At 51.5% G+C, this 21,551-nt stretch overlaps 2 protein-coding genes across 4 annotated transcripts; both read left to right on the top strand.

Moving 5' to 3' along the window:
* Window positions 1-9,047: 9,047 nt before the first annotated feature.
* LOC309382395 (uncharacterized protein) lies at window positions 9,048-13,982 on the top strand (the record flags this gene model as incomplete). The annotated part of the gene is made up of 3 exons (XM_081971911.1): window positions 9,048-9,173; window positions 10,137-10,197; window positions 13,129-13,982. 3 exons carry the CDS (start codon window positions 9,048-9,050, stop codon window positions 13,971-13,973), a joined length of 1,032 nt encoding a protein of 343 aa, XP_081828037.1. The 3' UTR covers window positions 13,974-13,982.
* Window positions 13,983-16,077: 2,095 nt separating this feature from the next.
* LOC309382396 (nucleotidyltransferase MB21D2-like) lies at window positions 16,078-18,955 on the top strand. 3 transcript variants are annotated; one of them, XM_081971912.1, is made up of 3 exons: window positions 16,078-16,201; window positions 16,915-17,106; window positions 17,228-18,955. In XM_081971912.1, exons 2-3 carry the CDS (start codon window positions 16,917-16,919, stop codon window positions 18,247-18,249), a joined length of 1,212 nt encoding a protein of 403 aa, XP_081828038.1. In that variant the 5' UTR covers window positions 16,078-16,201; window positions 16,915-16,916; the 3' UTR covers window positions 18,250-18,955. The 3 variants fall into 3 exon arrangements, with proteins under 3 accessions (XP_081828038.1, XP_081828040.1, XP_081828039.1); XM_081971914.1 differs by having other exon boundaries at window positions 16,161-16,189; XM_081971913.1 differs by lacking the exon at window positions 16,078-16,201 and adding an exon at window positions 16,327-16,458.
* Window positions 18,956-21,551: the final 2,596 nt, after the last annotated feature.

Here is a 21,551-nt window from a genome sequence, read left to right as displayed (position 1 = left end):
TTCAGAAGTCCCCAACACACACACACACACACACACACACACACACGAACGCACGCACACATGCACGCACGCGCGCGCGCACACACACACACATACACACCAAGGCCTCCCTGCTGCTCCCCACCAGCTCTGCCTCTCATCACAGCTGCTCTTCCCTCACCCCCCACCCCATCCGGTGTGTGTGTGTGTGTGTGTGTGTGTGTGTGTGTGTGTGTGTGTCCATCTCCTCTGCTCTGCACCCCCCCCCAACTGGCAGGGAGTGAAGGGGGGGTAGCTTGCCAGGCAGTGTGCTCTATGTGTCAGCACCTCACTCACTGCGCCCCCCCCCTCCCGTGCCAAAGCCACGTTCAGCCTCCAGGGAACCCAAAACTGGGGGGGAGGGGGGAATGGGCGGAGGAGGGGGGGGGACACACGGGTGCAAGGGAGGGGAGGGGACCCCAAGGATGGGAGAGGAGCGCGGACGGCTGTCCAGGTGTCCGGGGAGGTGCCGCAAAATGGAAGGAACAGCTGGAAAAGCAGGGTGGGGGGGGGGGGTGCTGAGCATCCGAAGAGGATGGATGGATGGAGCGAAGGAGCAAAAGGAGGGTGGGGGGGCTTCAGGAAAACCCGCCCGCCCGCAGGAAAATCTACCCGGGGTGGGGGGATGGGGAGCAGATATGCCTCGCTTGGGAACGATGGGTGGGGGAAGGGAAGGGAAGGGAAGGGCTGCCCTGATTTGGGGAAGGGGGGAGGGCGAGCGCGTGGAAGGAGCCCTCGGGGCCTTGCCCCCCCTTCCCCCCTCAATTCTCCACGCCAAGGGGAGGGGGGATTTCGAAGCTGGGGATGGATTGGGGAGGGGAGGGCTGATCTAATTTGGGGAGGGGGGAAAAGGCGCGTGGTAGGAGCCCTCGGGGCCTTGCGCCCCCTCCCCTCAACGGCTCCACGCCAGCGGGAGCTGGGGATGGATGGGGAAGGGGGGGAAGGGGGGGGGTTCCAGCCTGCGAGAAGCAGGCGAGATGCGGATTTGCGGGGAGGGGACGGGAGAGAAGGAAGGATGGAGAGGACCAGCCGAGGAGGACGAAGCGCAGAGAAGAGAAGGGAAGCGAGGCCGGAGTCGGAGGAGGGAGGGGGGTCTCTATCTGGCTAAAGCCCACCCACCTATTCCAACCGCTCGGGGAGAGGGATGCTTACCGGCCTCAGCAGGGAGGAGAAGGAAGGATGGAGAGGACGAAGCGCAGGGAAGAGAAGAGAAGCGATGCCTGAGTCGGAGGCGGGAGGAGGAGGAGGAGGGGGGTCTCCCTCTGCTCGCCCACCCACCCATTTCAACCGCTCCGTGGATGCTTACCGGCCTCAGCAGGGAGGAGAGGAGGAGGAAGAGGAGGATGAAGAAGAGAAGGATGGAGAAGAGGAGGAGGAGGAGAAGAAAGAGCCGCCGCGCCGCCGCCGCCGCCGCCTCTGGGCTCCGCGCTCACCGACCGGGTCTCGGGGTGCAGCCGCCGCGCGGGGTTCTCCGCCTCCGCCGCCCTCCGCGCGCGCTGGCCGCATCCTGGGGAGGGGGGGCGCGGGAGGAGGCGTCTCTCAGCCTCAACCCAAGGCCATGGGGGGAGGGGGCTGCGGGCAGGCAAGAGAGGCGACCCCCGCCGCAGCTTGCTCCGTCTGCCGCTGCTCGCTCGCTCGCCCGCTCAGCCTGCCTCGCCCACCGCCCGCATCAGCGGCCGCGTCAGGGGCGGGGGGCGGGCGCCGCGCGCGGGGGGCGGGGGGACCCGTGCCCGTGCGGGAGGGGCCGCCTCTGGAGAGGGGAATGGGGGCGAAGAAGACCCCCTCAAGTGGCAGGCAGCCCGGCCTGGAGAGACCACTGCTGGACGCGGCCGAAGGAATTGAGGAGGGGGCGCCTCTGGAGGGTTGGGGGCTCAGGCCCGACCCCCCCCCAAGTGGCAGTCCCCCCCCTTAAGGCCGAGGGGTGGGAGAAGAAGCAGAAAGAACCTGGACCCCCCCAAGTGGCAGCCTCAAGAGACCCTTCTGGACGCGGCTGAAGGAATTGAGGAGGGGGCGTCTCTGGAGGAGGGGGGGCTCAGGCCAGACCCCCGGTCAAGTGGCAGGGCCCCCCCAAGACGGAGGGTTTGAGAGAAGAAGCAGAAAGAAGGCAAGACCCCCAAGTGGCAGCCTGCCCCTCAAGAGACCCTTTCTGGATGTGGCCGAAGGAATTGAGGAGGGGGCACCTCTGGAGAAGGGTGGGGGGCTGAGGCTGCAGGAAACAGACGAGTCCTGCAGACTGGACCCCCAAGTGGCAGCCCACTCCCCTCAAGAGACCAATTGATTAATCCCATCCATCAATTTCGGGCTATAAATCCCCCCCAGGTGGGTGGAGATGCCACCTCTGGTAAGCAATCGGGCATAGCTGCCCCCTCCCCCTCCAGACCTGGTGCCCTCCCCCCATTCCCCACCATAGGGGGCTTCCGCTTCCAGAACGCAGCATGGGGGATTCTGGGAGTTGTAGTCCCCAAAATGTCCGTGTTTATGGCTCTTCAGTCTTCTCAAAAACTGGAACTCCACCTGCCTCCGAAGAAGGTGAAGATTTCTGCTTGTTATCTCGAAGGGATGAATGATGGCTTCTGAAATAAGCCGCCATTGTCCACCTGCAATCCCCAAAGCCATCAATCGTGGCTTATTGTCTGGAATACAGTTAGCCCAACATTGGTGGAATCCAATGTGAGATCTCAGTAGGCCAAGAAGAGAATACAGAATATGAAAATTGGAAGGGAGAGAATAGAGAATATTAGAGTCGGAAGGGACCTTGGAGGTCTTCTAGTCCAACCCCCCTGCTCAAGCAGGAGAACCTACATCATTCCAGACCAAACAGTTGTCCAGAAAACCTCCAATAATGGAGCAGACCCAGCGTCTGGTGGCAGGTAGTTCCCCTAGCTCTCACAGCCAGGAAATTTCTTCTGAATTCCAGGATGCTTCTCTCCTTGATTAGTTTCCATCCGTTACTTCTTGTCCTGAGCCGGGTTGGACTAGATGACCTACAAGGTCCCTTCCAACTCTGTGATTCTGATTCTGTTGTCCTGCCTTCAGGGTCTTTGGAGAACAGGGGACCCCCCTCCTCTTCTTTGGGGCAGCCCCCCCCCCCAAAATATTGGAAGATGCTATCATGTCCCCCCCTCTGGTCCTTCTTGTCATTAAACGAGACACCCCCAATTCTCACGATCATTCTTCGTATGTTTTAGCCTCCGCTCCCCTCATCACCTTTGTCGCTCTTCTCTGACAGACAGCTGAAGACTTGAAGCCCTCCCCCCACTTTTGAACACATGGCTTGAAGCCCCCTCCTCACCTGCATTTTGAGAGTGGGGGGAGAAAAAGGAAGATGGAAGGAAAGAAAGAAGAAGGAAGGAAAGAAAGAAAGGGAAGGAAAGAAAGGAAGAAAAAGAAAGAAAGAAAGAAAGAAAGAAAGAAAGAGAAAGAAAGAAAGAAAGAGAGAAAGAAAGAAAGAAGAAAGGAAGGAAAGAAAGAAAGAAGGAAGGAAGGAAGGAAAGAAAGGGAAGGAAAAAAGAGGAAAGAAAGAGAGAAAGAAAGAAAGAAAGAGGAAGGAAGGAAGGAAGGCCGCTAAATACCTCTCTTTTAGTTTTGCCAAGCAAAGGGTGAGAATTGGGGGGGGGGCAGCATACAATTGACCCCTCCCCAAGCCATGGCATTGGGTATTTGTGTGGTCGGTGGTTTAGAATTTGTGGCAATTTGAGGGGGTCGCATTGCAAGAATCGGACAATTGGGGAGGGGGAGATCTGGCAGGGAGACCCACCCCCACCCATAGGTTGGCACCTGGGGTGGCACGGCTCTTTGTCTGCAGAGGGGGACCCCAAAACAGCCAGAGCTAAGCTCCAGCGTGGGCCAAAACGACCTGGGCTGAAATGGTTTCCTGCTTGAGCAGCAGGTTGGACTAGATGACCTCCAAGGACCCCTTCCAACTTCAAGATAAATCAGCCAGGCACTTTTGGAGGGAGGGGACTGCCGCTCGACAGTCCTTGATTTACGACCGCCACTGAGCCCCCAAGTATCTGTTGCTAAACGAGACCGTTGCGAAGGGAGTTTCGTCCCACTTAACGGTGTTCTTGCCTTCCCGGTTCAGAGAGTCGCACACGGTCATTAAGCGAGCCCGGTGTCCCCACGGACTTGGCCTTTCAGAAGGTCGCAAAAGAGGATCGCGCCACCTTCCGGGAGGCGGCAACTGTCATAAACGCGAGTCGGCCATTGGATTATGGTCATGGGGCACGCTGCAGCGGTCGTTAAGTGTGAAACGCGGCCCTAAGGGTCCTTTTTGTTCCCAGTGCCATTGTCACTTTGAAAAGGTCACTAAATGAACGGGTGTAAATTGAGGACGACTTGTGTTAGGGCCTCACGCACAAGAGACTGGAAGTGAGTGTGAATTCGGCGCTTCCTGCCGGATCCGGAATGCAGGTCAAGGTAGGACAAAGAAGGTTTTGGAGCAAGGTTTTGGAGGCCAGGCGTAAAATGGGGAGGGGGAGAGTCGGTTAGGAAGAATTGCTGACCCTCTGACCCCTCCTTTCACGGGGTGGGGGGAGAGTAAGCCCCCCCCCAAAGAAAAGGGGATGTGGGAGGCTAAATTAGAGGGGAAGGGGTACCACCCCCACCCCCATCAAAATCAATACACCCTGCAGCACTAAAGCAGCATTCCTTGTAGTCCTAGTGTTTCCACCCCTGGTCTACCTTGCAGGGGGGGCGGAGAGACACTTACACACAAAGAGAGAGAGAGCAACCTGCTTTGCAAAGCACCTCTGGGACTTGCAACGTCTTGCAAATTTGCAGCGGTTAATCTGCCATCTGATTTAAATCTGTTATTTAAACACAGAGGCACACACACTCCATCTCTCGGGACCCTCCCCCTTGGTGCCTTCCACAAGGTGGCTGGGTTGGGAGGGGGATTCAGGGGGAGGGGTGGCAAACCCATTGGGGCGGTGGGATCGTTTTAAGATTGTTTTTCTCCTCCTCCTCCTCCTCCTCCTCCTCCTCCTCCTCCTCTCCACAAACCCCATTCCCTTCTAGCACTGATGAGATTCCCTACCAGGGTTATGAAATGCCTTCAAGAATACGCCCCAGTTTAGAGACCACCAAAGACCTCCCCCCAGTCCTCCTCCTTCTTCCCCTTCCCCTTCCCCCTCCTCCTCCTCCTCCTCCTCCTCCTCCTCCTCCTCCTCCTCCTCCTCCTCCTCCTCTTCTTCTTCTTCTTCTTCTTCCTCCTTCTCCTCCTCCTCCTCTTCCTCTTCCTCTTCCTCTTCTCCACCTCCTCCTTTCTAGCACTAGTGAGATTCCCTAGTTGGGTCATGAAACATCTGCAAGAAAACAACCCAGCTCAGAGAGCATCAAGGATCCAGTAGTAGTAGTAGTAGTAGTAGTAGTAGTAGTAGTAGTAGTAGTCATTATTCCTCTCCTCCTGCTCTCCCTCCTCTTCCTCTCCTCCTGCTCCTGTTCCTTCTCCTCCTCCCTCCTCTTAATTCTCTTCCTTCTCTTCCTCCTATTTCTCCATCCCTTCTCCTCCTGCTCCTTTCTTCCTTCTCCTCCTGCTCCTCTTTCTCCTACACCCTCTCCTTTTGATCCTCTTCCTCCTCCTCCTTCCCCTTCCTCCTCCCCCCTTGCGAAGAGCTCCAGAGTGAGGTAGGGAGTTACCCGCTCCTCCTCCCCACCTACTGCCCCCACCCACCCACAGCAAAGCCCCCCCCCCGCCCATTTCCCTTTCCCCCAGAGAGGCCTTGCCCCGGATAACCGCTTCCCTGCCCACCTTCCCAAGGCCCATAGCATCCCTGCAGGCTGGGCCAATCCAATGAACAGGTCCTTTTCACCTCTTCAGCACAGCCAAGACCCCCAGCGCCCCCTCCTCCTCTTCCAGCTGGCATGGTTCCAACATTCTCCCTGGGCACCGTGCTATCTGGCAGGACGTGTTGTCCTCTTTTCTTTTGCATCTTAGGCCTGCCGCGCTGTCCATTATTCTACGGTGCATTTTCTACGGTGGGAAAATGGGATTGTAAGGAGTTAGACGACAGGTAGCCATAACGACATCCTTTCTGGAAAGCCAAGGTCATCCTTTCTCTTTGAACCTCTGCACCTGGACGGGTGGAAGCTGCCAGCGTGGCAGTGGGAGATTGGACCATGAGATGGACTTGTGGGTGTGGGGATGCAAGATCTTGAACTTTCAATCGGGTGGGGAAAACCGGGAAGCTTTCAGATTCGGGTTTCCCCAGGTGTGCCAACATGGCTCTCTTCACCAATGGGAACTTTGAGGGATCCTCTGCCTCGGACTCTGATTTAATTTTGGATGCTCTTTGGAAGCCTGACATTAGCCTGAATCTGACACCTGTTGGTGGAGCCCTTACCTGGCCCACAGGTGTGGAAATGATGGGGAGGAGACGGCTTTGCCCCAGGGGTGAAACCCAGCAGGCTCTGGAGAACCGGTAGCGGAAATTGTGAGTAGTTCGGAGAACCGGCAAATGCCACCTCTGGCTGGCCTCAGAGTGGGGAGGGAATGGAGAGTTTGCCCGTATCCTTCCCCTGCCACGCCCGCCACGCCACGCCCCACCAAGCCACGTCCGCAGAACAGGTAGTAAAAAACATTGAATTTCCCCACTGCTTTGCCCTGCAGAATGCATTCAAGCGGGCGATGGTGCCAAGCGAGGTCAACCTTTGCCCAGAATTTAAACCTGCCGTTTTGCCTGGAATTAAAGGGCAGAGAAGTCGAAGAATTGCCTCTTGGTTCGGAGTTCTTCCTTTGAGCTTGTGGGGAATTTAGACTTACACCTAAACCAGGGAAGAGTTAAAGCAGGAAGGTCTAATCTTGGCCGTTTTTTTTTAAAGACCTCTGGACTTCAACTCCCAGAATTCCACAGGTCTTAAAGGGACCGAGGCTGAATACCCCCTCTGTGGGCTCTGCCCTCTGTTGGCAGAAGGAAGGGAGAGCCCAGGAGGGAGGGAGGCGGAGGAATGAGAAAGGAGAGGGAAGAAGGGAGGGGGAGGGAGTGGGGAGAGGAGGAAGGAAGGAGAGAAAATGGAGAGGGAGGAAGGCAGTGAAGGAGGGAAGGAGAAAATTGAGAGGGAGGAAAGGAAGGAAAAAGAAAAAATGGAGAGGGAGGAAAAGAAGGAAAATGGAGAGGGAGGGAGGGAAGGAAGGAAGAAGGAGAAAATGGAGAGGGAGGGAAGGAGGGAAGGAAGGAAGGAGAAAATGAAGAAGGGGGGAAGGAAGGAGAGAAAATGGAGAGGGAGGAAGGCAGCGAAGGAGGGAGGGAGAAAATTGAGAGGGAGGGAAGGAAGGAAGGAGATAAAATAGAGGGAGGGAGGGAAGGAAGGAAGGAGAAAAAATGGAGAGGGAGGGAGGGAAGGAAGGAAGGAAGGAGAAAATGGAGAGGGAGGGAAGGAAGGAGAAAATGGAGAGGGAGGGAAGGAGGGAAGGAAGGAAGGAGAAAATGAAGAGGGAGGGAAGGAAGGAGATAAAATGTAGAAGGAGGGAGGGAAGGTCTTAAAGGGGCCTGTTTTAAAGAATAGCAGCCTAAAACAAACAGAAACTCCGTTTATACCTAGACAGGATTTGAAAAATAAAAGTAATACAGATAGTCCTCAACTTACAACAGTTCATTTAGTGACGTTCAAAGTAGAGCCAGAGTCCCTTAATGACCATGTTGCTAACTGAACAGCTGTAGGGATTCACTTAACTTAAAGGGCTGGGAGCGATGGGTGTGGGAGTCCGGTGGTTGTGCAGAGGGAAGGGAGGTTGTGGGGGGCCCTGTAAAAGGGTCTGGGGGAGGCCAAGCCCACTCAGCTGGGGGGAATTCTTGTGCCCCTTCTTGTGGGGCACAGAGATGGGGGGGAGGGGAAGGCTGGGGGGGGTCACACACCTTGCAGGCCTGGCCTGGGATTTGTGGGGGAGGGTATCGCACCCTTTGGACTTTTGGGGTGAGGAATGGGCACTTGGGGGCTGAAAGGCTTGGGGGTGGAGTGGGGGGCCTTTGTGTGGGGGGGTGTCCCAGGGGTAACCTTTGGGATGGGCAGAATGTGTCACTTTTCCTCCTGCTTCTGTCTTTCAGCCAGGTGGCGCCATCTGGTGGCCGAATACACAGGGAGGGGGGGGGACGCTGGACAAGCAAGCTTGGGAGGGGGGCTCCTCTGTGGGGGGGTCTGCCCTTTGTTGGCAGAAAGAAGGGAGAGCCCAGGAGGGAGGGAGGGAAGCGGAGGAAAGAGAAAGGAGAGGGAAGGTGGAAGGAAAAGGAAGGAACGAGCGAAAATGGAGAGGGAGGGATGGAGGGAAGGAAGGAAGAAAAGAAGGAAGAAGAGAAATTGGAGAGGGAGGGAGGGAAGTTAGGAAGGAAAGAAGGAGAGAAAATGAAGAGGGAGAGAGGGAGGGAAGGAAAGAAAGAAAGAAGGAAGTGATAAAATGGAAAGGGAAGGAAGGAAAGAAGGAAGGAAGGAGAGAAAATGGAGAGGGAGAGGGAGGGAAGGAAGGAAAGAAGGAAATACAATGTAGAGGGAAGGAAGGAGAGAAGGAAGGAAGGAGATAAAATGGAGAGGGAGGGAGGCAAGAAAGGAGAGAAAATGAAGAGGGTGGGATGGAGGGAAGGAGAGAAAATGAAGAGAGAGAGGGAGGGAAGGAAGGAAAGAAGGAAATACAATGTAGAGGGAAGGAAGGAGAGAAGGAAGGAAGGAGATAAAATGGAGAGGGAGGGAGAGAGGGAAGGAAGGAAGATGACAAAAGGAAGAGAAAAAGATTGAAGGAGGGAAGGAAGATAAGAGTCTAGAGGGAGGGGGGAGGAGGGGTGTGCAGGTCGTATGAAGGGGACAACGGAGACCAAAGAGAGGGAGGGGGCTCCCTGGCACTCAAGGCGGGAAGTCTGCCCCCCCCCAGCCTCCTCCAGCTCACAATCCCTGGTGGGAGGGGGCTCCCGGTTGCATCACAAACCCTGCTTGGGCCAGCCCCTCCCCTCCAGGCCTCCCCCTCCCCTCCCCTCCCTGGGACAGCAGCTCCTGTGCCAAGCGGAGGGGGCAGAGGGGATGCCGGGCCAGGCGCCTCGCCCATGGGGGACACCAGCCTCCTGTGCCACCCTCCCCCCGAGGGCTGCTGCCTGGAGCTCCACGAGACGGTGGCCGTCCTGCTGGCACTGATCGTGGTGGTGCAACTGGCCCTCAAACTGGCCACTGTGGTGAGGGGCTCCTGGGGGCCCGGGAGGCCTCAGCCTCCAATGGGGGGGGCTGTCTTGGGGAGGGGCTGTCAGCCATGCGGGGCCCTGAGTCCGATTAAAAGAGTTGGCATCCATGACAAACACAGGGGCTCCTCGACTTACGACCATGACAGAGCCCAGAATTTCTGTCACTAAGCGAGACAGGTGTCAGTTTTTGCCCCTTTCGTGCCACAGTTATTAAGAGAACCACTGCAGTCATTAAGCGAGTGACATGGTCGTTAAGTGAATTTGGCTTCCCCCATGGACGTAGAACGTTGCAAAAGGGGATTACGTGACACCACCACCCCGTCGTAAATATGAGACAGTTGCCAAGCGTCCGAATGTAAGCCACGTCGTAACTTCGAACCATCACTAAGCGAACCGTTGTAAGTCGAGGACTCTCTGTACTACAGGGGAGAAGTTCCAGTCCGTCTGTCGCAGGAGTCTGGATGATGGGGGGGGAGGGAGTTGTTCCCCATGGGAGTTGTAGTCCTTTCCATGGCTGCAGGATTTTCCGCCTTGATTTTTTTAAACTGGGAACTTAAATAATGTTTTCGAGGTGTTTTTTTTTTTAAAAAAAACTTTCTGCTTTTATTCACATATTTTAATTTAGTTTCTCTAACTGCCCGGAGTCACTTAAGATGGGAATGAGCGGCAGAGAAATTTGATAAATAAATACCCAGACAAAATCTCTGGCCTCAACAAATTGATCGATTAATAAATTTGATCGATTTATAAAATTGATTGACTTATAAAATTGATTGATTTATAAAATTTACTGATTTATAAAATTTATCGATTTATAAAATTTACTGAATTATAAAATTTACTGAATTATAAAATTTACTGAATTATAACATTTATCGATTTATAAAATTTATCAATTTATAAAATTTATCGATTTATAAAATTGATCGATTAAACTCCTTCCCTTTTTCCTCCCAGATTTGCTACTACTTCTGCTGCTTCATGAGGAGACTGTACGGAGGTCAGGCCGCCCCCAGAGGTGAGGAGTGGGGCAGGGGGATGTGGATGGCAGAAAATGGGGGGTGGGTGGGGGGCAGCTGGCATGGAACAACTTCAATGTTTTTTTTAATATTGGTAAAGTTATAGAAGCAATTCAGTGAGTGGCCTAGAGGTGGCGCTCTGGCCTTGCAATCAGGATGCGGTGAGTTCACTCCTAGGTAGAGGCAGATATTTCTCTCTCTGGGCACAATGAGAATATATATCTGCTGAACAAAACTCAGCACTGGCAACAGGGAAGGGCATCCGGCCAGTAAAAATACGCAGCTCCATTCAATTTCCCAGACTCCACCCTGCAAGGAATTATGGATTCGTTAAATGAAGATGATGATAATGACTCCAATTATCCAACTAGGGAGTGGTGCGGTGGCCTAGTGGTGGAGCTCTCACCTCACAATCAGAAGGCTGTGAGTTCAATCCTAGGTAGAGGCGGATATTTCTCTCTGGGCACACTGAGAATATATACCTGCTGAACAAAACTCCTCATTGGCAACAGGGAAGGGCATCTGGCCAGTAAAACAATCAACTCCATTCAGTGGCCAGCAGAGTTGGCAGCAGATTCGGACAGTGAGGAGGTTGGGGAGGAAGATGGGCCAGTCCTGGAGTCTAGGGAAGGTTCTGATGAGGGCTCTGCGTCGGAGGCAGAGAGGGGGCCAGGGCCGTATGCCAGTTATCAGCTGCCTTCGGAGTCAGACATCAGTGAGGCAGAAGAACAGCTGGAGCCTGTTCCCAGTGTCCAGAGTTGCCAGAAGAAGGGAACCACTAAAGGATAGGGGTCAACTGAGGAATAAGGCCACAGGGGGACGGTGAATGGCCCCTCGCAGAGGGAATAAAAGAGGAGCAAAAGGGGAGTGGAGTTTGCAGGAGTTCGCTTCATTGGTTCGGGACTCTCCGAGACTCCTGGCCAAGTTCTGCAGAAATCGGCCTGGCAGCTCTCCAAGCCAGATAAAGTCGGTGACTGTAAATCCTCCCTCGAAAAACTTTGCTGGACAGTCAAGTAATAAAAGGGAGGTTTTTTTTATTGTGTTTGAAGACGTTTCGCTTTTCGTCCCCAGCCCCACCCAGTCTTTCTTTTCATTGAACTAAACATACCGAATTCCTGCAACCGCACTTCCTATGTTTCAGCCTCCGGGGCCTTTAATCATCTTAGTGGCTCTTCTCTGCACTTTTTCCAAAGTCTCCACATCCTTTTTTTGTAACATGGGGACCAAAACTAGATGCAGGATTCCAGGTGTGGCTTTACTAAGGCTTTACTAAGCGGCTGCTAATCCTTCACCTGATTCTGATTCTCTGCCTTTGTTTGTTTGTTTGTTTGTTTTTAATGTTTATTTATTTAGAATTCTCTTCCAGCTCAGCTTCATGTTTGCAGCAGGAGGCAGATTGCCCAAGGCTGCAGAAGCCCAAATCTACCCTATAGAATAGAATAGATAATAAAATATAGAATTAGAATAGAATAGAATAGAATAGATAATAAAATATAGAATTAGAATAGATAATAAAATATAGAATTAGAATAGAATAGAATAGAATAGAATAGATAATAAAATATAGAATTAGAATAGATAATAAAATATAGATTAGAATGAATTGGAATGGAATGGAATGGAATAGAATAGAATAGAATAGAATAGAATAGAATACATACTAAAATATAGAATTAGAATAGAAAAGAATAGAAAATAAAAGAATAGAAAATAAAATATAGAATTAGAATAGAAAATAAAATATAGAATTAGAATAGAATAGAATAGAATAGATAATAAAATATAGAATTAGAATAGATAATAAAATATAGATTAGAATGAATTGGAATGGAATGGAATGGAATGGAATGGAATAGAATAGAATAGAATACATACTAAAATATAGAATTAGAATAGAAAAGAATAGAAAATAAAATAATAGAAAATAAAATATAGAATTAGAATAGAATAAAATATAGAGCAGAATGGAATAGGAATAGAATAGAATTAGAATAGAATAGAAAATAAAATATAGAATTAGAATAGAATGAAAGAATAGAACAGAGAATAGAATAGAATATAAAATATAGAATAGAACAGATATAAAATATAGAATTAGAACAGAACAGAACAGAACAGAATAGAATTATTTATTGGCCAAGTGTGATTGGGCACACAAGGAATTTGTCTTTGGTGCAGAAGCTCTCATGTACATAAAGAAAAATAAAATATAGGCTGCCAAACCAGTTCGGCTAAACCAGTCCAAACCGGTAGGAACCCACAATTGGGGTGTGTGTGTGTGTGTGTTTGTATGCACTTGGCAATCCTCGACTTACGACTGCAATTGAGTTCAAAGTGTCTGTTGCAAAGCCAGAACGTCGTTAAGTCAATTTTGCCCCATTTCACCTCCCTTCTTGCCACCGGCGTTAAGTGAATTGCTGCAGTTGTTTAATTAGGCACAGGGCCGTTAAGTGAATCCGGCTCCCCCCGTTGAGTTTGCTTGTCCGAAGGTCATAAAAAGGGGATCATGTGACCCTGGGCACTGCGACCATCATAACTAGCAGTCAGCAGCCAAGCGTCTGAATTTTGATCCTGTGACCACGGGGATGCCGCGATGGTCAAAAGTGTGAAAAACAGTCATAAGACGGGTTTTTTAGAGACATGGTAACTTCAAGTGGTCACTAAATGAACTGTTTTAAGTTGAGGATTACCTGTAAACCCCCAAATCCTTTTTTAACTGTCAGTCGTGTGTTTCAAAGACACTCCGTAAAACGGATTCCCGTACGAGAGGTCCAAGGTCCGATCTCGCTCACGAAACACCACCGCCTTTGTGTCTACGGCACGGAGGCTACCAAGAAGCCAAATGGCTTTGACACTGGCACGGCGGCGCCCAGCCCGGCCTCTTGCGGTCCATGTGACCTCTTTGCCAACAGAACTTCTCTCTTTTCCAGAACCCGAAAAACCTCTGGTCCTCGTCCGCCCGGTGAAGAAAGTGTCCCCCCGAAAGCCATCGATACAATTCTCCGATGACGATCCCCCGCGGAGGCGGAGGCGACGAAGCCGATCGCCGCAACGGCGCTGTCTCCAGTGTACCCTAGAGCCGCTCAAGGTCACCATGAACTTGGAAAACAGGCACTGCCGATGTAGGGAACACCGTCATCACCGACACTCGTACCCCGATTATCCTCATTACAGCTTGCCCTGTTATTACAACTGTGAATGCGACAACCGACCCCGGCCCCGGACCTCTTCAGCCCCCTCGGCCTACCCTGGCCCCCGTTTCCGAGACATTGCGGTGGGGACTTCCGACGTGGTGGTTAATGTCCCTACCGAGGAACGCCGGAACCCCATAGTGTCCACCGAACCGTACGGACGGACCCCGGTGGCGGAATCTCAGCGTCGCTCCATAGCCAGCGGCCAGGAGGTGGAATATCCGCCCACGGGACAGCACTCCCGGCGTCCTGCCCGAGTGTACATCTACCCCGTCCACCCTCAAACCCCACCGGGGAGCCGGTCACCGACTCCTGAAAGGGCCCGCCGGCGACGGACCCTCAGCCAGGATGAACAGGTGGAGTTGGAGACGCATGAGCCACGCCGCGGACGGGAATCGGAGACACCGGCTCCTGCGATGCAACAGCTGCAAGTCACTGCCGGGAGTCCTCCCCGATTCCATAACATAGTCAACACCATCATGCAAGCAGGGGCCACGCCAACCGAAGGCGCGGCAGCCGGCACAAAGAGGCCGTCACGGGCCGAGACCCCACCGGGCTCCGATTGGGTGTACCGCAGCAAATAAACCCTCCAGTGCAAAGCAGGGAGTGGGAGGAGGAGGAGGAGGAAGAGAGGAGGAGGAGGAGGAGGAGGAAGGACAGACCTGCAGGTGACCACAGTGGGCCTCTGTTGATTTGGGGAAGGAACATTAAAAGCAAATCCATCTGTCCCATAAAATCGCATGGCTCGGGTCAAGCCGTCTTTGCAAATACTTTCTTTTTAAAGTGTCTCAACCAACAATCTTGGGGGGGGGGAGGGCAATTTGTCGACCCCCTCCCCTGCAAGAAACACAATTTCTCACGCACACAAATTGTTCACCTACCCCCCCATCCCACCTGCCTGATTTTGGGGGGTTGGGGGAGAGACGACTGGAGGGCTTCTGATTGCAACTCATCAGGAAATTAAACGCTCTTATGCAAACGAGGCACCACGTTCCTCCCCCTTTGACAGCTGTCAATCAGCGTCTTCCCAAGGACAGCATGTTTTTGCTGTCCTCAGCCCACGGCTAATGATCTTTATCTGCCTTTCAACCTGAGCATAATTTTTGCGCACCGCTGAAGGGCTTCATTTACATTTCGATGCGCTCCTTGGATAACCCAAGAAGAACGGAGGTGGAAGGGACCTTGGAGGTCTTCTAGTCCAACCCCCTACTCAAGCAGGAGACCCTAGACTACGTCAGACAAAAAACCCTCTGAATGGCATGTCCTCCAAACCATGGGTTGCTTAATCAGGGTCAGTTGCATAAGCCACCAGATCCAGGCAACCTACGGTACTAAACCCTGAATGGTGGTTTGTAGGTTACAAAACCGTTGCAGACAAGCCAGTGCTGATCGGCAAGGAAGCCATGCGGGAGAAGGGCAGTCCTCGACTTATGACCCGCAAACTCAAGGTCAGAATTTCCACTGCTAAGCAAGACAGGTGTTATGTGTGTGAGTGTGTATTTCGCACAGCATTCACACAATAATCCTTAATGGGAAACCAGCATGTAAAATCTTTCTCAAACCATAAAATCTCAAAGCAGCCAATATCTCAAGGAATGTCCTTATTTCCACCCACTTTTGCCACCTTTTGGCCCACGGTTGTTAAGTGAATGGCGACAGTGGTTAAGTGAATCACACCGTCATTAAACGAATCCAGCTCCCCCCCTTAATTTTGCTTGTCGGAAGCCGGCTGGAATGGACACAAAATGGCAGTCATGTGACCTGTGAAACTGCAGATGTCATACATCGATGCCCGAGTTTTGACCCCACGACTGCAGGGAATGCCGCAATGGTCATAAGTGTGAGGACTTATGGTTTTCACCGGGTTTCAGGGCTGTCAGAAATTCGAACGACCACTAAACAAATGGTTGTAAGTCGAGAGCTCCCTGTCGCCATTTTGGCCACGTGAAGAGTTGTGGACTTCAACTCCCAGAATTCCCCAGCTGGGGAATTCTGGGAGTCGAAGTCCGCACCTCTTCCAAGCGGCCAAAATGAAAAAATACTGCTGTCCAATCAACCCCCCCCCCCATCGGATTCCATAGCAGGGGCCCCTCACCCTGGATGAAGACCACCCCCTAGCCCTCCCTTCGCAGTTTGTCCCCCTCCCCATGACATTCCCTGGATTTCAAAGCCCCCATACTCTTTGCAGTGTGTTAATCTGGCCCTTCTCCACCATCTATCTCCCAGCTCCCGGCTGTGGATTATGGGGGTAGGAATCCAGGGGCTTTCCGGGGTGGGGGGCGTCAATTAATTGCAATTTCTCTTGGGGGGCGGAGAAAGATACTTTCCCGAACGTGGGAACGCTGAAAAGGGGGGCATTTACCAGGCATATTGGGGGAGGGTCATACTTCTTAGCCCCACCCTCTGTTTCTCCCATCCTCGCCCCCTCCCCCGATTCGGGGGAGGGGACTTTCCCCCCAAAAGTAGAGAGAGGGCTAGCTGCCCCTCCCAGCATGCTTTAAGACCCCTCCCCCATTTAGGGCAGGCTTTCCCCCCAAATGAAAAGTGGGCCAGCTGCCTTTCCCAGCGGCTGTAAGACCCCTCCCCTATTTCGGGGGGCTTCTCCCCCCCAAATGAAGAGTGAGCCAACTGCCCCTCCCAGCGTGTTTTAAGACCCCTCCCCTATTTCAGGGGGCTTCCCCCCAAAATGAGAAGTGAGCCACCTTTTAAGAGCAGGGGCGGGATGAGGTTGCTGGAACTACATCTCCCAGGGTTCCCAACGGCAGCTGCCCTCGGTGGGCGGAGCTTCGGGCTCAGCCAGGTAAATGCACAGGTGAGCAGGATGCAGCGCAGGGGCGGCAAGGGTCGCTTCTGCCCTTTGAGATGACGCGGGGGGGGGGAGGAGATGGGGCACCCCAGAGATTCGGGGGAGGGGGCGGAGGGTAGGCTGCACCTGTCCAAACCCGGATGCTCCGGGCCACACCTGTGGGCGTGTCCTTCCCTCAACCTTCTCAGCTTCCTGGTGAAGCCCAGAACTGTGGTCTCCTCGTGGTCTCACATCCCAGACCCTGCTTACCAGAGGTTCGTGGGGTGGGGTGGGGTTAGAGTGGAATAGAATAGAATAGAGCTGGAAGAGACCTTGGAGGTCTTCTAGTCCAGCCCCCTGCTCAAGAAAGTTTAGATTAGAGTGGATTGGATTGGATTGGATTAACAGAGTTGGAAGGGACCTTGGAGGTCATCTAGTCCAACCCCCTCCTCAAACAGGATGAGATGAAATGAGATTAGATTAGATTAACAGAGTTGAAAGGGACCTTGGAGGTCATCTAGTCCAACCCCCTGCTCAAGCATGATTACATTAGATTAGATTAGATTAGATTAACAGAGTTGAAAGGGACCTTGGAGGTCATCTAGTCCAACCCCCTGCTCAAGCATGATTACATTAGATTAGATTAGATTAGATTAGATTAGATTAACAGAGTTGGAAGGGACCTTGGAGGTCATCTAGTCTAACCCCCACCTCTTTTGACTGACTTTTCCTTCTGCAAGGGATGGCCTCTCCTCCCGAGGACCCCCCACCCAAGCCGGCCCCCGCCAAGCCTCTCACAGACCTGGACTTCCATTCCGGGGTGCAGATTGCGGAGCTCAACCAACTCATCCAGGAGTACCAAGCCCGGACTCCCGAGAGCAGGGGAGACCCCGAATTGTTCCGAGCCAAAGATTTGGTTTTCTCGCTGCTAGGTGAGTTGGGGGCACGGAGGCAGAGAAAGCAGCCCCCTGCCCCCCCAAATGCCCCTTCTAGCCCACCCTGATCCAAAGACCCCCGGCCCTTTGCCCACCCGCTGCCTTGTTCCCCCTACAGGCCAGGTCCAACAATCCGATGGAAAATTGCCCTCGGTCAACCGCTACCTCCTTCTCTCTGGTGGGACCCAGCAGGGCACCGTCCACGTGGATGGTACCACCTTGTGCCCCCTTTTTCCCGGCGGTGACTACGATACCAGCTTTACGCTCCTGGTGCCGGTTCTGAACGTGGCCGGCGTGCCCGTCAGGTTGGACATGACGCAGAGCCCCCCTGGGCACACGCGGATCAGCCTCCAGCCTTTCGATGCCCCCACCCTGCAGCGCTGGTCCGAGTGCAGCTCCGGGGACGAGGCGTTCCTCTCCGCAGAGCTGGTGACCGAGTGGTTTTTCCGGGCGTTGTCCGCGGCGGCGAACAATCTTCGTGTCGAGCTCCGAGGACGCGTCACCTCTGTGATTGTCTGCGTCGGATCCCACCGGGTCCTCTACGACATCGTCCCAGTGGTCGCCTTTCGGGGGTGGCCCGAGGTGGCCCAGCCGTGGCTGAACCAGGGACATTTCTGGGATGGCAAATTACGGGACGAAGACGTGACCGCCAGTTTCTACCTCTTCCCGTCCACTTCCGGCTCAGATTGGTACCTCGCTTTCTCGGCTAGCGAGCTGCACTTGAGGCGCATCCTTCCTCCGCCCCTGTGGTGGTCCCTGCGAGCCACCACGGCCGCTCTCCCCTGGAGCGACCTGGAGGGCCTGGGGCCGTACCACCTCTTCACCCTGGCCTTGTGGTCCTGTGAACGGCTGCCCAGCCGCTACCTGGCCGAGGAGGAGAATGCCGCCCACGCCCTCCTGGGTGTCCTGGATGATCTGTCGGCCAGCCTGGCCAGGGGACACCTCCCCAATTATTTCCTGCCCCAGTGGAACCTCCTGCAAGGCTTCTCGCCTCGGGTCACGAGGATCTTGGGGCAGGCTGTGGCCCAGGTGAGGGCCAACCCCTCCACATACCTCCGCCAGGCCGTAGAAGCGGCCAAGGAAGCTAAACGGCGGGCCAAGGCATATCGGCGCCAGCTGTTGACCCCTACGGACGCATAGCCATGGGGCTGGTTCAGCAGGGACGGATCCTGGAGCAGCTCATCTTGCGTTCTTCGGGTAGAAGGGAGGCTGGGTGGATGCGTGGTCCTCGACTTACGACCGCCATTGAGACCCAAAATTTCCATCGCTAAGCAAGACAGCTGTCGCTTAGCTCCATGTCGAGTCGTTTTGCTCTCTTTTACGATCTTTCTTGCCAAAGTTGTCAAGCAAATCCCCGCAGTTGTTAAGTGAGTAACACAGCTGTGAAGTGAATCCTGCTTCCTCATTGAGGTTGATTGTCGGAAGGCCGCAAAAAGGGGAATTCATGCCATCCGCAGGGACATCACCACCGTCATAAGTACGAGTCAGTGGCCAAGCATCTGCATTTTGAACACGTGGCCATGGGGATGCCGCCTACGGTCGTCAGTGTGAACAAAAGCGGTCCTGTTGTCCCTTTGAACGGTCACTAAATGAGTGGTTGTAAATTGAGGACTAAATGTGAGAGGGTTATAGTCTTTTTCCAATGCAAACCATTTTTTAAAAAGAAGCCCTACCGATCGAGTCGTGGATACTTTAAATATTTTCAGAACAGAAAATAAAAATAAATATATATTTTATGTCTTTGTAAAATAAATCTATCAAGGGAGAAATGTCCAGCTGGGTGAATTATATGGGATCGATTATATTTTGCTTTAATCTTTGTCAAAATCCAGAATAAAGATTTATTTGCCACCAAGGGTGTTGGTTGGGGTCATTTCACGGGAAATATAGGCGAAAGAATCCCAGGAAGGGGGCAGGACAGGCTTTTTTTAAAAAAAGGTTTATTTTTATTTTTATTTTTCCATAACCATTCAGTGTGTCATCTGGATACAATCTTTATGTCATCATATTTAACAGTTGCCTCATTTTAAATCTATTTTTATCTTACCTTTACATTTCAATTGCCTGTTAATTCAGCTCCTCCCCTGTCATTCTACGCTCTTTTCCAAACTGTTCAATGTTCTGTTTCTTTTTCTGTTTCTTTTTATCTATATTCCTTTTCTATCCGGGGATAAAAACACCCCCCAAATATCTTAGAATACGCTGATTCTTCCTTCTCTTTAATTGCCAACGTTAATCTGTTCATTTCTGCACGGTCTAATTTTTTATTTTTTTAAATTACCTCTCGCTTGGAGGGAATTTTTTCCAATTTCCAATTGGTGCAAAGACAACTTTAGCTGCAGTTATTATACGAATTTTTAAATATATATTTATATGTATGTATGTATGTATGTATGTATGTATGTGTATATATTCTATATACTTTATTTATATATATATATATATAAAACTACACCCGGAACTTGCATTTTTAGGACAATTCAGTGTGTGTGTGTGTGTGTGTGTGTGTGTGTGTGTGTGTGTATGTATGTATGTATGTATGTATGTATGTATGTATGTATGTATGTATGTATGTATGTATATATATATATATATTTGTGTTACAACCCCTGGTATGCCTAAATCAAATCCCAGTAAGGGTATGGCTAGCTGATGAGAGCTAATTAGCTCGAAATAGATCTATACTAGTCTCCCTTTATTTATTTATCAGTACAAATACAACATATATATATGCTGGTTTTGTTGTATTCGGGTCTTTTCCCGATTTTTTTTTTTTTTTGACCCTACGCTTGAAGATGGCAGGTGCGATCCTGCCGAAACGTTGCAAAGACAATCTCAACTTTACACGGGAAAAGACCCGAATACAACAAAACCAGCATACCTACACCCGTGAAAATCTACGAATATATATATATATATATATATATATATATATATATATATATATATATATATATATATATATATATATATATATACATACATACATACATACATACATACATACATACATACATACATACATATATATATATATATATATATACACACACACATATACATATATACATACATACATTCATACACACACACACATACACAGAGACATATATACACATACATAAAGTACATACACACACACATACATATATACATACATACATACTATATATATGTGTGTGTGTGTGTGTGTCCTACCACATGCCTGGTGAGACAAGAATCATATTTGATTGATCTTTGAACATTTTCGCCCATCTTTCCGGTGCCATCTATAAAACGTTTTATACCAATTCTCTTCGTATGCTGCTGCCATTGTTATTTTATAATTAATTCCTTTCCCGTAATTGCTGCCACTTCTCAAGTTTTATTGTAAATCCCCCAAAAAGTTTTGCCTAGTCTATCATTGTTTCTTTTAATTCGTTTAACTTAAGAAGATAATTATATACAACCCCTTTAAGAGGGGTTGACTTCAACTCCCAGAATTCCCTGGCACCAATGCATTCCTTGGGATGTATATACACCCACTGTGGCCTGTTTACTCTTTTACAATCCCTTTCTCTGCAATCTCTCTGCTCCAGGCAGAAGTAGTGGGGGGGGGGGGAATACCAGACACAGCTGGCTGGAAATGCTGGGGGTTGAAGTCCGCCCCTCTTAAAGGACCACGCTTGCAAAATCCTGTCCTAAAAAGTCATCCCTGGCCTTACTCACCCCCTCCGAAACAAACCACGATTCCGCTTTGAGTAACTCCAATGTAGGATTTGAACACATGGTCTGAAATTGCACAGGGTCCCGTCCTGAATTCCGACTCGAGGCCGCTTGAAGGACTCGTCACAATTCTTGTTATCGTCATTGGGGGAAGACGGAAAAGTGTTTATTTTTTTACGGGGGGGGGGGGTCCTCGCTGTGCGACCCCAAAGTTTCCGTGGCTAAGTGAAACCGCGCCGGAGTTGAGTTTCGCCCCGCTTTGCCCCCTTTCTCGCCGCCGCCGTTAAACGAATCTCTGCCGTTGTGGGTCGGTCCCGGGGGCTGTGAAGTGAATGTGGCTTCCCCCTTGGATTTTGCTTGTCGGGAAGGTCGCAAAAGGGGATTGCGTCACCCCGGGACTGTCATAAGTTGAAGCCATTGCCGAGCGTCGGAATTTGGATGGGGATGCTGCAACGGTCGTCAGTGGGGGGAAAAAAGGTCGTCATTGGCTTGTTTCGGGGCCCTTGCAAATTCACGCAGTCACTAAGTGAACGGTTGTATATCGAGGACGGCCTGAATGCTGCCTTTTCTCTGCCGTCCACCAGGGAGTGCCAAACGCTCATTTCAATTTAACTTAATCCCCTTTGATTGTACAGGATGGGCTGGAACTGGCTGGGAGGGATATAACCTGGGGCCCCTCCCTCACCTTGGCTTCTGCAGCAACACAAACACACACACACACACACACACACACAGCC

The sequence above is a fragment of the Natrix helvetica genome, assembly GCF_964273705.1.
Source record: "Natrix helvetica genome assembly, contig: HAP1_SCAFFOLD_331, whole genome shotgun sequence".
NCBI classification, from domain to species: Eukaryota; Metazoa; Chordata; class Lepidosauria; order Squamata; family Natricidae; genus Natrix; species Natrix helvetica.
Note: the sequence above shows the minus strand (reverse complement) of the source record. Positions and strands in the feature narration are given on the sequence as shown.

Coding starts and splice junctions, on each gene's coding strand:
- LOC309382396 (XM_081971912.1), top strand. CDS start 16,917: ATGGCCTCTCCTCCCGAGGACCCCCCACCCAAGCCGGCCCCCGCCAAG. Junction 17,107..17,227: donor TTTGGTTTTCTCGCTGCTAG/GTGAGTTGGGGG, acceptor TTCCCCCTACAG/GCCAGGTCCAACAATCCGAT.